General features: G+C 40.6%; 1 protein-coding gene across 2 annotated transcripts; it reads left to right on the forward strand.

The window, feature by feature from the left end:
- The first annotated feature begins 252 nt into the window (after positions 1-252).
- On the forward strand, positions 253-6,824 carry LOC122644992 (heterogeneous nuclear ribonucleoprotein U-like protein 1). 2 transcript variants are annotated; one of them, XM_043838347.1, is made up of 9 exons: positions 253-451; positions 935-1,698; positions 1,864-2,052; positions 2,169-2,277; positions 2,403-2,461; positions 2,574-2,748; positions 2,835-2,896; positions 5,300-5,645; positions 6,563-6,824. In XM_043838347.1, the coding sequence occupies exons 1-9, from the start codon at positions 319-321 to the stop codon at positions 6,673-6,675; spliced, it is 1,950 nt and encodes a 649-aa protein (XP_043694282.1). In that variant the 5' UTR covers positions 253-318; the 3' UTR covers positions 6,676-6,824. The 2 variants fall into 2 exon arrangements, with proteins under 2 accessions (XP_043694282.1, XP_043694287.1); XM_043838352.1 differs by lacking the exon at positions 5,300-5,645 and having other exon boundaries at positions 6,563-6,790.
- Positions 6,825-15,905: the final 9,081 nt, after the last annotated feature.

Consider the following 15,905-nt stretch of genomic DNA (forward strand, 5'->3'; position numbering starts at 1 on the left):
ATCTGACGGTTGAAACAAACTTTTGCCTCCCCGCCTTATTAAGAATTAGTTTCTTCTTTCCCAAGAAATAAATAAAAAAAAAAATTCGGTTCTAGTTGTCAGAGTCGGCAAGCGCCATATATATATACGCTCCGAAACTACTGTGTATTAACGATGGCACATAATCGCAGCAGTATTCTAAAATCAGAAGTCTGAATTTTCGTTTCCTCGCCCCTCCAAATTTAACGATATTCGTGACACACAAAGTCTCAAATCTTAGGGTAACCTGTGTCGGACTTTCAAAATACCAAATTCGAATTCCAAATATTGGGGGTTTGAATGGCGTCGACGAAGCATGAACCTCCGAATGCAGAAGAACCAAAATCGAAAAGGGCGAAGCTCAGCGTCCCTAATTCTTCCCCATCGGAAGCGAAGCAGCGTGTGGTTCTCAATCCCGCCGATTGCAATTTAGGTATTTTTTGTTCTTTGCCTCTTGCGTTTCTTTCGAATTTTCTTTTTCATTTCTTGAGACTTGAAATTTATCCACATTAGGTTCGTCTCCAATCTTGTCTCGCTCCTTTTATTTAGCTTACCTGAACTTATCTATCCAGTCACAGAGGATTCCGGAATTGAAAGCTCCTGTCATTTTTGTTTTATTTATGGATGGACAACATATAATTTTGTTATTAGAGATTTTCATCCATCATTCCATGTAGATAACCCAATGGTAATATTTAAACGTCATCGGATTTTAACTGTGTTTCTTTTCCTTGAGCATTTTCAAGTGCATGCATAGTTAGAAAGACAGGGCAATAATTTTTGTTTTTGTGTGGACTGTCGATAGGTCCTTGGTTTATGTTTTTATGGATTGTTTGAAGATAATAATAATCAACACCACTCAACTTAGCCCTCAGCATTCTGAGTATGTTGATTTAAATTGTCGATCTTTCACCAGATTTCGATGTTGAAGGAAATGGTCTTCAAGGTCATGCGCTTCATGAGCAAGGGTTTGCTTATTGCTGGTCTGGGGCTCGTGCTAATGTGGGAATTACTGGAGGAAAGTATTGTTTTGGCTGCAAAATCATTTCTGCACAACCAGTTGATATGGAGGATACTCCCCCTGACCAGAAGCATGTTTGTCGAGTCGGCATTTCAAGAGGAGATGATGCTGTGGGAAACCTTGGGGAGACTGAACATAGTTATGGGTTTGGAGGAACAGGAAAATTCTCAAATGCAGGGAAGTTTACAGATTATGGTTCGAAGTTTGGTGTTGGTGACACAATTGTTTGTGCTGTAAACCTTGAAAATCGGCCATTGGCTTTCTTCGGTTTCTCCAAGAATGGGCAGTGGTTGGGTACTGCCAAGCAATTTGATGCTGGCCCGAGGGGTCTTGCAGTGGTGGATTCTCCTGTCAGAAAGTTAGAATGGGAGTCTGCTCTGTACCCTCATGTTCTGTTAAAAAATGTTGTTGTTCAGCTGCAGTTCAGCGCTGAAGATGGACTTGTTCCTCAAGAAGGTTATAAACCTTGGGCTTCTGCACTTGAAGATGGAAATGCTATAATGGGACCCAGATTTTCTAGCCCCAAGGATTGTGAAGTACTAATGATGGTTGGACTGCCTGCTTCTGGAAAGACTACATGGGCAGAGAAATGGGTGAAGGAACACCCTGAAAAATGCTATGTTGTGCTTGGGACAAATCTGGCTTTAGAACAAATGAAGGTTTGTGGTCCCAAAGGTTTCTATTTTTCATATATTACAGGGTGCATTATGTATTTAATGTTAGAGTTTAAAAGTGTTTTAAATTTATGTGTGTGCATGTGCGCACTCATGCACTTGTCTGTGTTATAACAGGATGATACCATAACTTGTCCTTGCTTGGTGCAGGTACCAGGGCTTTTGCGTAAGCAAAATTATGGTGAACGTTTTGAGCGCTTGATGGACCGGGCTACAGGGATTTTTAATACCCTTTTATCCAGGGCTGCCAAGACACCTCGCAATTACATTCTTGATCAGACAAATGTTTACAAGAGTGCTCGTAAACGTAAACTGAAGCCATTTGTGTACTATCGTAAGGTACTGTATACAAAATTATTGCCACTGTTTTAGTACCGTTAAGGTTTGAATGTTCACTTTAGGCTTAACTGAAGTTTTCGGTCAACTTTTTCTTTACTTCAAATACTCAAAACCAGATAGCAGTTGTGATCTTCCCAAGATCAGAAGAGCTGAAGTTCCGGGCAGAAAAGCGAGCTAAAGAGATGGGAAAAGAGGTGCCTGCAGAAGCAGTAAATGAGATGTTAGGTATCCAAGCGAAATTTCTATTATAGGCTTCTAAGTAGTTCTCTATTGCTCTTTTCCAAGGATTTAAGGTGCTTGCAGCTTGACAAACTGTGATCTTACTTTAGCATGTAATCTGCTTTTGTCAGCTAATTATGTGTTGCCTATGAGCAAGGAGATGCCTGGTTCTGATGAGTTCTTTGATCAGGTAATATAAGAGTCTCTGGATGGATTTCTGTATCACCTTAATTTGGCATCCTCCTCTACCCCTTCTCTTTTTTTGCCCCTTTTTTCTTCTAATATTTAGTCTATCTTGGAAGGTTATGTTTCCAGAACTCAACAGGGAAGACTCAGAGAGACACTTGTGTGAGATGAAGCGTGCAATGAGAGCTGGATCCATTTCAGATTCAAGGAGCAACCTCTTGTCGTATTCCCATGGCAATTCTGTCCATTCAAATTCTAGTCCTTCAATGTTAAACAAGGAAGCTTTACCAGGTTAGCTTTTTAGGTTTTCATTTGGTTAAGAAAGTTTCACCTTTTGCCATTTTCTTTTGTAATCTTTTGCTATGCCCTATATGCAGCCACTGGGCGGTATTCTCATTCATTACCTCAACCAAGTTATGATCACTTAAGGCCTAGAGAGGTAGGTGATATCTATTGTATTTGATGAGTTCAAATTTCTTCCTTCCATAAAGTTGCTGATTTGAAATGTGGGGTTCAAATTTCTTCCATCTAGATTGAGAGTAGGCTTGTAAAGGCTATTTCATTTTTCTTCTCTTTTTTATGCTGAGATGTTCATCCTGATTTTTCAAATAGATTTGATGTTTAAAATTTAAACTTAACTCACCCATCATGGAATCTAAATATAAAATAATATCTTATTGCAGTAACCCTTTTCTAAGTCAGGTAAAAATATCTCATTATAGGACTAGATGGGGAATCAAGCATCAGGTGTTTGTGTTATCTCTCTGTATGCCCTTGACCAATAGGAATTCAGACACCCATCACTAAAATAAGCGTAACATGTGAAGAAAGAAAGGTCATAACTTTGTCATGAATTCAAGGATAATTGGTGATAGTGCCGACATGTCACAAGATGGGCGAAATTATTTGAGATGAACTGGACATGTCAATTGAATAAAATTAAATGCATTAGTGAGGATGAGTAATATGTTGCAATTTAGAGGTTGTAAAGGACAATGGAGAGGCTGAATATGATCTGGATTGAACTGGTAAGCAAAAATGAGTACTCGTGAGTTTGCAGTAGCTATGGTCTTAAATAGAGTGGAGTGGCAGAACAGAATTTGTGTGGGACCCTAAATAGTTTCGTATAAGGTTAGTGATAACTTTAGTTTTTGGTTTAGACGGTTGATCTTTGCTCAATGAGATATGGCTTGTGTATTGCTCAAGTAGTCTTGAGTATGAAGTAAGAAAGCAATACGGGAAGGTGTGCATTAATAAGGTATAGGTGTAATCACATGGAGATTTGAAAAAAAAAGTTATTTATGAATACCCTATTATTATTGGGAGGAAGTGGTTCCACATACTGACGTGGGAAGACTCTCTCTCTCTCTCTCTCTCTCGTGTGTGTGTGTGTGTGCACGGGCGTGTGTGTATATTAGGTGAGGTCCCTCTTTTCCCTCAGCAGTAGGTGGCTGTGCAGCCAGTGTTCCAGTTTGGGTGGTAATGTAAGACTAGAACCTGAATAGGTTTAATCCCAGGCAGGATCAAATAAAAAAAACCTCCAATAAACAAGAAATCATATGAGGGAGCCAAGAGAACAATGGGAACTAAAATCATATGAGGGAACCAAGAGAACAATAACTAATATGAGGGAACCAAAAGAACAATAACTAAGAATAAGGGAAACAAGAGAACAATGGGAACTAAAATCATATGAGGGAACCAAGAGAACAATGGGAACTCAAATGAGGGAACAATTTCCTTGGTTGAAGTAACAAATAAAAACCCATAAATTTGTAACCTGTTGAAGCAGCAATGATCTTGATGTAATAATCTTCAAGAAACCAATGTGACAATCAGTTGAAAGAAATCCCAGCAGCTTGTAGCAATCTTGAACTCGATCTGAACAAAATTAGGGTTGGATTCAATAAGCGATAGAAGGGGATGGGGAAGGGCATGGTCATCTCATGCAACCTATCTCAGGATTTTAACAAAGGCTAAAGCCAATATTTCATTAATCAAATTCGTGTACCATGCTGGCTTCCCTTACAAACTTATATAGAAGATTCAAAAATAGACTTAGACACTAAAAAGGAAAAGCCTAACCCTATCATTGACTAATAAGCTAACCTAAATTGACTAAGAAAGTGAAATAATAAAGAAAACAAACTCAAAATAAGACTCTACACTAAGGAATTAAATCCCGTTTTCCTATTTTCTACCCATATTTTAGGCCCATTAAATTGGCCAATTACAAAATAAATTCATGGGATCAAGAGCTTAACACCTACATAACCCAACCCAAAGCTTATTTTCAATAAAATAAGCCCTCTAAGTTTCTTATTTACATCAGGTGGTCATCAGGATCTTGCTGCAAATCCATCCTTGCAAGTATTATTTGAGTTTGGAAGAAATAAGAATACTTTGGCTGAATAAGATGTTCTCCCCCTACTAAAAGATTTCATTGGTATAATAGAATAGGCGAAGGGGTTGGTTTCACCGACACATGCTCTTACATCTATACCTTTCTTGAATAAATTAGCATAACTCCTCAGAGAAGTGACTAGTAAGCAAAGATATGAGAAATATTGTTTGTGAACAATCGTATCAGCCTGATTTGTCAAATTGTTGATTTGTGTTACATAGATACAAGTGAATATTTGTTCTTAAAACCCTGAGATTTGCTGCATTTTAGTTTTTTGTTAACTCGTAGCTGTATGCATATTTGCAGTTAAAACTTTTTATTGTGTCTATTCAGTGATTCTTTTTCAGTGATATTTCTTCCATGGAAAATAGTGCAATTTTTTTTGGGCTGAATGGCTGAATGTATAGTTCAATTTTTAATGTATCTTGAATGCTGCAGGTGCATTCACCATATCCTGGGGTTGACATTCATGGAAAACTTGGCGGATACCATTCAGGATCAAGGAATTGGACTCCTATTCTAAGGGATGGTTCTTATGAGACCCACATGAATTATGTGAGTTCTCTACCTAGAGATGGTGGGAATGATCTCTTCAGCAGGGTTGATCCCTACTATAGACCAAACTTTGAAAGGGTGGATTCCTACACACCTCACACTGCTAGTCCAGGGACTTCATTCCCATACAACCAATCTAGTGGATACCTTAGTGCCTCGTTTTCTCCCGCTGCTTCCCTGGGTCCTAGGGGAGCCCTATCTCAACATGGTCCCTCCCCAACCTTTGATGGTATGATTTATAGCCCTCTTATTTTTTACTTTTTAATTTTTGACTATGAGATTCAAGTCATTCGACAATTAGTAATTTCTGATTTTGTTCTTATGAAACATTCAAAAGGGGTTTTTCAGTTGCATTGGCAAACTTGGTCTGTGCTTGGTATGCATTCTCTGAATAGATTCTGGGTCTCAAATGCATTCTGAACTCCTGTTTCTGGCATATGTAGTATTTTATCAATCCAATTGGATTAATTTGACGACCCTCCATGGTACTGTACTTGCATATTGTGATTTCATATACTTTGGCTCAACTGAATTCTTTTTTTTTTCTGGGGGGGTGGTGTGGGAAGGAGTACTATGATCAACTGAACGTACTTGAAGTACTTCATTATCTGACCATGAAAACTGCACTGACTGCATAGTTAACTGCCTCAAACTCCTTATACTCTGAACTTTGCAACAGTAGGATGTGAACTGTTAGTTTATCATCGGATCGTGGAATATGTTTTCTGACTTTTACAGGGATGAGAAAACTTAGCTTGAAAGCTATTGCCAATTGAGAGGAGGTAAACCTGAATAGATGCAATGCTGGCTCGATAAAAAGGGCTTCAGTTCTTTTGAGTATGCCACTTGGTGATTCTTGAATATGACAAATCAGATGGTTGCTGCTTTGACTTATCAAATTAGAATGATGCAATGTAAAAGTTTGATATATTATAGTAATTTTAAAGGAAGGGCAAAAAAAAAATAAAAAGCAAAAACGAATATTTGATTATTCTATAAAATGCCGCCACTTGTATCACATTCTATGCATATATAGTTATAATATTTTATGCACATGTAGTTCCATTTTTTTTTTCTGTTTATTTCTTTCCTGTTTAATCATTTTCTCAAGTAAGGATTATGCTAAGTGTAATTATTTATTTGCAGGTTCACCATATGGAGCTCCATCGCCAAGACCGCCTTTGTCATATAGAGATTCTTCAGTGACCGACTTGCGACATTCGGGGGTATTTCCCCCTCCTGGCCCAAGGTATTACTGACTGCAGCATTGAAGGCCAGATGTGCTTTAATGATGAAAATCTAAATCTAAAGTAATCTTTTGAGGCAGCAGCCTACCCAATTTTCCGAGTTTGGGCATCGGCATCATCAAGTTATTTACAAAGCATGTTTGGAAATGACAAGCTGATGAAGAACATGAAAAGTGTTTTTTTCCTCTTCTCCTTACCCTTTTGGAAGTGGAGTTTTTGACTTGGATCTTAGGGTTCTGTTATATTTTTGGGTCTGGAATCTGGTTCTAGCTTAAGATATAAAGCCATCTAGATATGGAACGTTCTGATATATCTGCTTCTATGAATTACGATTGGTGTTAAGCCAGTTTACTCTTAAGGATCTTGCACAACTATAACTAGTGGAACTGTAACCGTCCCCAAGTAGCTTATCGTTACTCAATTGACACAACCCCTTCCCCCTCCCTCCTAAAAAAAAAAAAAAAAAACTCCTTCCTCAAGATTGTCAGATTTCCTGCATGTTTGGTTTTCTTAGGGGAGTTTTAGAGGGAGGGAAAGAATAATAAATAATTGGGAAAATGTTATATGATATGGTAGCTCTCTCTTTTTCTCGAAATGATCTTGCTGCCTTATTCTGTAAGAAAACTAAAATAAATATGTTTTTTTTGATAGGTAAATCAATTTATTGCAAAAGAGAAAAAAAACTAGATACAAACTAAGACCACCTTGTAAGACTTCGGATCATGACCCAAGGCCTCAGAGGCATCAACCTCAAGGAGAAGAGAAACAAAGCACCACAACCCACTAAACCCACAAAGAAGAATTTCAGTTCACCCCACGAATCAGCTCAACATGGCATTGTTCCTCCGTACCCACAATGGGTGAACACCCCATTTTTTAAGAAGGAAGAAATTTCTAGGGGATTTCAGCCCCTTGGGAATATCAGTTCTGCACTTGTCTTCTATGTCCCCTTTGATGTCACTTAGAATCGAAGGCAAAGTTTTCGTTTTATTTATGAAGATTGAAAATTTTCTCTTTCCAAATGTTGGAAAGAGTAGCACAAAACGCCAACTTTGCAAGCTTCCAATCGAATCTCCCTTAAAATTCTTCCCGATCCACTTCGCTTCTGAAAAGATGTCCGCTCCATAAGGAGAACACATACTCAAAATATCCCTCTATATTTTTTTGTGAAGGAACACTCAAAAAATAAGTGGTCCCTATTCTCTATTTCGGCCCAACAGAAAATGCAATATGGAGAAGCCAAAACCTTGCGTTTATGAATCTGATCCTTTGTGGGGAGACCATCCACTAAACATCTCCAAGTAGTTGCTAAATGTTTGGGGATACAATTCAAGAACCATATCGACTCTGCGTAATCAACCTTTGGAGATGGAGTTCTCACAATGTTCCAAGCTGATTTCATAGAGAGGCTGTCCAAATAATAGACTCCTCCCTCGCTACATTATGCCTTCTAATATCACCTAGCTGCCCCCAAACCAAAGCAAGATCTGATGAAGTCAGAGGCCCATGATTTCAATTTCCATCCACCAGAATGGATTGCACCCAAGCCAATCTAGGAGAACCCACGTCGTATCTGATACGGTCCCCATACCTGTTGATAAGAATTCCTGCAGGGTGCCAAGGATCCAACCACAACAAAGTAGATAAACCATTCCCAATAATGTGACAAATAAAAGGCTGCATACGGTCTCGATACTTCAACATCTTACGCCACACCCAAGAGCAGTTTTGAATCGGATTCACAGACCAAATGGAGTATGATTTTAGGAATCTAAGTTGAATCCATTTTACCCAGAGAGAATCCTTTTTGGTAGCTGCCCACCAAACTTGTTTCAAGATTCCAGAGATACTCTATCTTTAATGTGTCTCACCCCTAGACCTCTCTTCTTTTTAGGCTTGCAGATATGATCCCAAGCTATGTGATGAATTTTCCTCTCCAAGGATGGCCCGGACCACAAGAAATTGGAGAACATCGATTCTAGATTTTTGATTACATGCCCAGGTAACCCAAATAAACCAGAGCAATAAATATATCCACCGTGAAGCACAAAAATTATTAGTTGAAGACGACCTGCAAATGAAAGGAACCGCGACTTCCAACCTTCTAATCTCTTTCTATCCAAGTCAAACAGAGGAGCACAATCACTAGCATTTAGTTTCCCTGAGATCAAAGGAACTCCAAGATACTTTATCGGAAGGTGAGATTCAGTAAATCCAGTTATCTCTAATAGGTTCACTCTAGTCATAGAATCCACCCATCCAATAATGATAAAAGATTTAGAGTGGTTCACCTTCAATCCTGAAACCGTGGAGAATATAGTAAGAGTGTCCATCACCGTCGATACAGAATCACAATCAGCCCTAACAAAGACCATCAAATCATCTGCAAATACTAAATGGGAGAGTAACAAAGGCTTACATCTGGGTATAAGCAAGATCCCCCTATCTTCAACAGCATGATTCAACACCATAGAGAGACCTTCCTTGGCAATAGTGAATAGATAAGGGGAAAGCAGATCTCCTCGTCTAATACCCTTCCCGCTAGCAAAATAACCTGCTGGACTTCCATTAACAAGGATAGAAAATATAGGATTCATAATACATTGTTTTACCCACAAGATAAATCTCATTGGAAATCTCATAGTTTCCATCATATAGAAGAGGTAATTCCAGCTCAATGAGTCATATGCCTTGTGAATATCAATCTTAAGGAAGGCTGAAGGGGGGGCGTTCTTATTAGTAATTCCCCTAACGATATCATGGCATACCAAAATGTTGTCAGCAATAGATCTACCCTTAATAAAAGCTGACTGATTAGGAGAGACAAGGAGTCCAACCACCTACTGAATTTTACTGGTCAAGATCTTCGAAATGAACTTGTAAAGAAGATTGCACGGCGCAATAGGTCTATAACCACTAAAATTCACAAGATTATCGGATTTTGGAATAAGAGTAAGGAAAGTAGAATTCACTGACCGAGGCATAAAGGAGTGATTAAAAAACCACTAGTTCGCTATAATGAGGTCATCACCCACAATGTTCCATGCGCACTTGAAGAAACAAGCATTGAATCCATCAGGACCAGGAGTTTTATTGTTCTTGAAGGAGAACACCACTTGCTTTATCTCATTAGCAGACACCTCCATCACCAAGGAATCTCTCTGGGAATCCTCCAATGACCGGATCAACTGCACATTCAAAAAGAACTCTCCCCTCTCTATGTTTGGCTTGAAGAGATTAGAGAAACTACTTCTATTAGCTCCATTTTGTCCATTGCACCAAGTAAACTCCTCCCCTTTACCTTTAATCTCAAGGAGACCAGCCTCGAAGATGAATTTATTAAAATCATCCACAGCATGATGAACCAAACCTTCACCTCCTCTTTTCTCCCTATGGTTTCTAACCACATTAAAGTCCCCTAGCACCGCCCAAGGCTTTTCCGGCAATGGACTTTAAATCCATCCAAAGATCTTTCTTCCCAACTACACTATTCATCCCATACACATAGGAGCACACAATTGAAACAGACATACCAATAATTTTAATATTCAAACAAATCATTTGGAAAGATACCTAAGCAATATCCACCTTGAGAGCGGACGCATTCCAGCCCACCCAGATCCTAGCAGCTGACGATGGGGAACAATTATGAACAAATTCCCACCCAAGGATCAATGGCTTGAAGATGAGATCAATCGCTTCTTCCTTCACCTTCATTTCTAAAAGCACACACATGCAAGCTAAGGATTTTCGAACCAAATCCATGACTGCTTTACGCTTCTCTAAAGCATTTACACCCCTAGTATTCCAACAAATAAACTTCATGGCAATACTTAAGATAAACAAGAACCGAACCAAGAGCCAACAAGAGGATCTTCCTGTCAATGACAACCCACCTAAGACCGGCCCCTTAATCCCCTCTTCTTATTTGAACCTTTCCTCCATCATGATCCTTCTTCCCTTTACTCTTTTCTTTCTTCTTAGGTGATTTAGAATTATTCTTCTTGTTGCCCTTAAATTATTCTTCTTGTTGCCCTTAAAAGGATTAGTCTTACTCTTTCCACTACTTCTCTTTGAAGTCATCTTCTCTCCTTCTTGTCGAACTACTGAGAACGTGTTGTTAGACTCACTTTCTCTTAATGGGAGCTCTATCACAATACTACCCCTTCTCTATGAATTTCATATTCGGCTTCACCTCTCCTAGACCCCTCGTGTCCTTTTCCCACCTCTCTTCTATCAATTATAGCCCCTTCCTCATAATTATTAAAAATGGAGTCCTCACTAAACTCTCCTAACTCTTCTTCACCTTCAAAAGGATCTCCCTGCCAAATTTCTTTTATGTGATCTGTAGACACTGAATTTTGTCACCCCCCAGCGATGATGACAATAGGACACAGACAAACATCAATATCTCTCTCAAGAAGGACTTTTGCCCCTACATCTAAGCCAAATCATCCTGACATCCTTAAAAATGACTTATAAGACCTTTTTACCAAATGATGAAGGAGGTACTGCTCACCTTCCCCGATAGAAAATTTTCTAGAGAGTCAAAAGGAAGGAAAAACCTAGAAAAAGCCTAATAGGCCCAAACTGACCCAGAAAAGCCCAAAAATGCCTGGTGATATCATGCCCAAAACATGGCGCTGTGGTAACCCACCACGGCGCCACTACGGAGCCCTGAGAAGGCATTCCACGACGTCGTGGTAACCCATCGTGGCACTGTGGAAAAGGACGAATGTCACCATAGTGATGTCATCCACGACTTCATGGAAAACCCTTCCACGGCACCGTGGAGGACCATCACGGCGCCGTGATTAGTGGGTCACCCCCTATAAATAGGAGGGTCCCTCTGCCCCCATTTTCAAAGAGAAATAGGGTGAGGGAGACCTTCCCAGTTCACTTTCTCAATTTTTTTATGCCTTCTTTTAGGTCACTTTGAGTGATTTCGAGCAGTTTTCTTAAGCTATGGGTAGATTCATCGATTACCCCACTTGAGTGACCAGTACTCCCATTCTAGTCAAGCCATTATTTCATCCGCACGCAGATAATGAAAACTACCTATCCCAACCATTATTTTATCTGCATACAGATAACGGGAACCCCTTATACAACCATTACTCTGTCTGAAATCTAAGTAATGATACCTATCTCATATAGTCCTTGTTCTGTCTGACAAGAGAGAGTTAAGCCGATCATCCGTCTCCACCTGAGCCGAGGGACATTGCATATTTTGCTTTTGGTATTTTATTTCATTTCTTTTATTTCTTGACATGTATTTGTCTCTTTTCTTCTTATTATTTTTGGTACAATGTAGACCATTAACGTAGTTCAATTTAGTGTACATAGTAAATGATTTTGTTGTGTTTGATGCATCAAAATCCAGCATTGCATGTTGGTATAGGACATATTATTAAGGGAGAATTTTTTAAATCTTGCATCTAGTAGAAAGACCGGTTTAACTGGGCGAGATGGGGTGCTAATACCTTCCCAAGCTTGTAATCTGACCACTTACCCATAATTTCTGATTAGACAAATGGAATCACGTAGCCCTTTCCGATAACCCCAGATAAAGCTACACCCATTAGGTCTTAGGCCCTAATCCTAGGTGGCGACTCCATTTCTATGAAGCATGATCCCAATCCCCCATAATGATGTATCGAAATGATACGCGATAATCCGTGAAAGGTAAATCTTGTCGCCATAAGGCTGAGGAAACCCCCCCCAAGAAGATCGTGGTACTTACATGATCGTATCAAAGCTGCCCCACTGGAGACCCCTCATCCGAGAAAGCATAGGCCTCAGAGTCTTCTTCTACATCTCCTCCTTCACTATCCTTTAAAAATAAATTAGTTCTCACAATACCATCTCTGAGGCAAACAAGTTCCCCCTTTCCAGTAGCTTCCTTCTCTCCTCTACATACAACAACAACAAAACACAACCTTATCCCAACTTAATGGGGTTGGCTACATGGATCCAAACAAACAGAATAGAGAAAGTACAGTTATACCCAAAAAAAAAAGGGAAGAAAAGATTGGAGAAGAGGGATGGGGGAAAGAGATGAGAAAAGACAGAGGAAAAGGACAAATGGAAGATTGGAAATAAATAGACAGATGAAAGATAGTAAGAGGTAAAAGGCACAGCCCAATGCGTCAGGATAATCTCAGCTAAATGGGGTCTGCAACATGGATCCTTGCCCTCCAATAGGCTCTGTCCGAGGTCATACTTGGGACCAGACCTAGACTATGCATGTCCTTCCTCACCACTTCTCCTATGGTCATTTTAAGTCTGCCCCTAGCTCTTTTAGCTCCTTCAATCGGAATCATATCACTCCTCCTTACTGGGGTGTCCCTAGGTATCCATTGAATGTGACCATACCACCTTAAACGACTCTCTCGGAGCTTGCCATTGATCGAGGCAACTCCCAAGTCCGCTCTTATATGTTCATTCCATACTTTATCCTTCCTTATTTTTCCACATATCCAACATAACATCTTCATCTCTGCTACACAAAGCTTATCAATATGACACTTCTTAACTGCCCAACATTCTACCCTATACATCATGGTCGGACGAACAACAGTCCTATAGAACTTTCCTTTAAGTTTTAGAGGAATATGTTGGTCACACAGCACTTTGAATGCACCTCTCTACTTCATCCAACCCAATTCTCAGGTTCCACCGCTCCTGAGGTGGCTTCCTTAATCTTGAACTTCTTCTACAATCTTCTTCCTCTACTCTAAGGTGACCACCCAGTTCCCTATCTCTCAACAATCTCAAACTCAATCCACTCCTTTTCAACCGGAATAGAACTGGATCCAACCAGTTGGCTAAGGTTGTTGCATGAAATAGGTAGAACCGACCCCTAAGGACTCTTTGTCCTACGTTGAACCAATTCTGAAATGGGATGCCCCAGAATTGTCCTATGCATCTCCAATACATCCTACCCTCCCTGCTGATGCATCATGTCATCAAGCTTAACAACCAAGGAACCATCTTTCTTTGTCTTATCTAGAGCCCCAGTGACTTCCCCAACTGCACAAGCCTCTAGGTTTTCCAAAGTAGAATACCTATTCTGACCAGCTGCTGAAACTCTCCTTCTATTTACATGGGAATAGAATTCCTCACCATGGTTCACGCATCTCTGCCCCCCTTCTCTGACTTCCATCGCCACCTCATCATCTTCTCCTTCCCACCCCCTTGGTATCGTAGGGATGATTTCTCCATGGATAACAGTTGTCTCTGTCGTTGTAATCTTTTCCCTTAAGAAGCTCTGAGAAGGATTACCATATTCCCTAGTGGAATGCAACTCCATATCCGATTGGGTACATCCTTCACTTATAAATGTTTGTTGTTGGTTCCTTCTTCCTCTTCGTGGTTTAACCTTCTGGAATAAAGAATCGTTTTTTGTAGATTCCACCTCTAAGTTACCTTGGTTCACATTAGTTTGGATGAATTTACTCTTATGGCTTGAATTAAGAGCACATTGACTATCTCCGTGGCCAAAGACACAACACCTCCTGCATCTAGGAGGTTTCCAATCATATACAATCGGCTGAAGAGAAATCCTCCCATCCTCCATTAGGATTTCAACTAAGCTACATAGATCTTTTGTTGTCGAAACTTCAATTGTCAAACCTGCCCCTAACAGGCTGGGAATTTTGAATGAAGGACAAGAACCCCTGGCAAGACATCCAAACACACTATGGAGCATCACTCCAGTGATTGATTTTAATGGAGAACCCCTGAGGATGTCCTCTTACAATACCTGTCAGAAGATGGATTGCAGACCCTTGCAGTTGTACTGCCCACAGCATAATGTAGTGCATAAACTCAGGTATTCTCTCTCCTCTTCATAAGTGTGGGGCCCACACTTGAAAATATGTATATTTGACCCTGGGTGAGGTGTAGGTGTAAGGCCTAAGCCCTGGGCCAAGCCCCTGTGCAAGCACAGAGGATTACAATTTTGCTGTATTCTCTGGGCGATGCACTGGCGATGCACACATCACCTAGTGAATCGCCCAGAGTGGGAAAAAGTAATATTTTAATCAGCAGAAGTGTGGGGACCACCCATATAGACCATGGGTACCCTCCAGAGGTAGATGGGAGTCTTGGGCACCATAAAATACCCTTGGACCCCTGTGGACCCCACCAGAGTGGCCAGAATGGCCCAGAATTAGTTTCAAAAATGCATTCTAGGGGTGGGGCCAGGCTGCCAAACAGACCTTAAGTATAACAGGTCTATAAATAAAGGGTCTCAGCCCCACATTTGAACTCCAGCTACTGTTCAAATTGTGGGAGGAAAAGAAGAGAGAAAAGAGAGGAAAGAGAAGGAGAAGAAGAAGGAAGGAGGGAGAAGAAGAGGGAAGGAGGTGGAATTGCTATCCAGCCTCAATTCCTACAGTGTATTCAGCTCAATCACAGGTATAAACTCATACCTATGTGCTGCCTCTACTGATTCTCTGCTCTTTTCCTTAGATCTCTGTGTTATGGAGGTATTTCTGGTCATGGACAGCCCAGATCACCTAGGGGCTGCCATGTATGGCCTCAGATCCAACATGCAAACATATTGCATGGAAGATCTGAGGGTTATTCATGTATTTTGCCGCTGTTTTATACTTGAGACCGAAATCTGTCCCTGTGTGAGACTGCACTGCCCTGTTACACCAAGAACAAGCAGTCTGGGTTTGGATCTGTGCACACAGGCTGCTCTCGGCCTAACCCTGTGTTGCAGCAGCCTTAGACCACCCTATTTTACGTAGGATCACCCTTGCATGCAGCCCAAACCATGGCCATATGCTGAAACATAGCTGTGCTACTATTCCCTGTGTTGTTTGGACAGCTCTTGGCTGCCAAGTGGTGGGCCTAGGTCATGATGCATGTGGACCACTGTAAAACATTCCACATGGGGTCCACAATGACCTAACATGCATGAGGGATCGACCATGGCACTACCTGTGGTGCAAAACCCAAGATCTGGAGCCTGTTGACTTTTTAAACAAGCTCTGGGCAATGCACTGGGTGATGTACACATCACCTAGAGAATTAAAAAGGGCTGATATATAGATTTGACCTCAGGGACTTCCACCTATGGACCATGAACAGTGTAAGGAGGTGGTAAATGACCAAAATACCCCTCCTCACATCTGTCCATAGTTATGTACACCTTGGGTACCTAGGTTGGCCCCGCAGGGCTTGGAAACCCTGCCTGTGTTGGTCCAGCAGCACTGCTGACCTAGGGACTG

This window comes from Telopea speciosissima, chromosome 1, assembly GCF_018873765.1.
Source record: "Telopea speciosissima isolate NSW1024214 ecotype Mountain lineage chromosome 1, Tspe_v1, whole genome shotgun sequence".
NCBI classification, from domain to species: domain Eukaryota; kingdom Viridiplantae; phylum Streptophyta; class Magnoliopsida; order Proteales; family Proteaceae; genus Telopea; species Telopea speciosissima.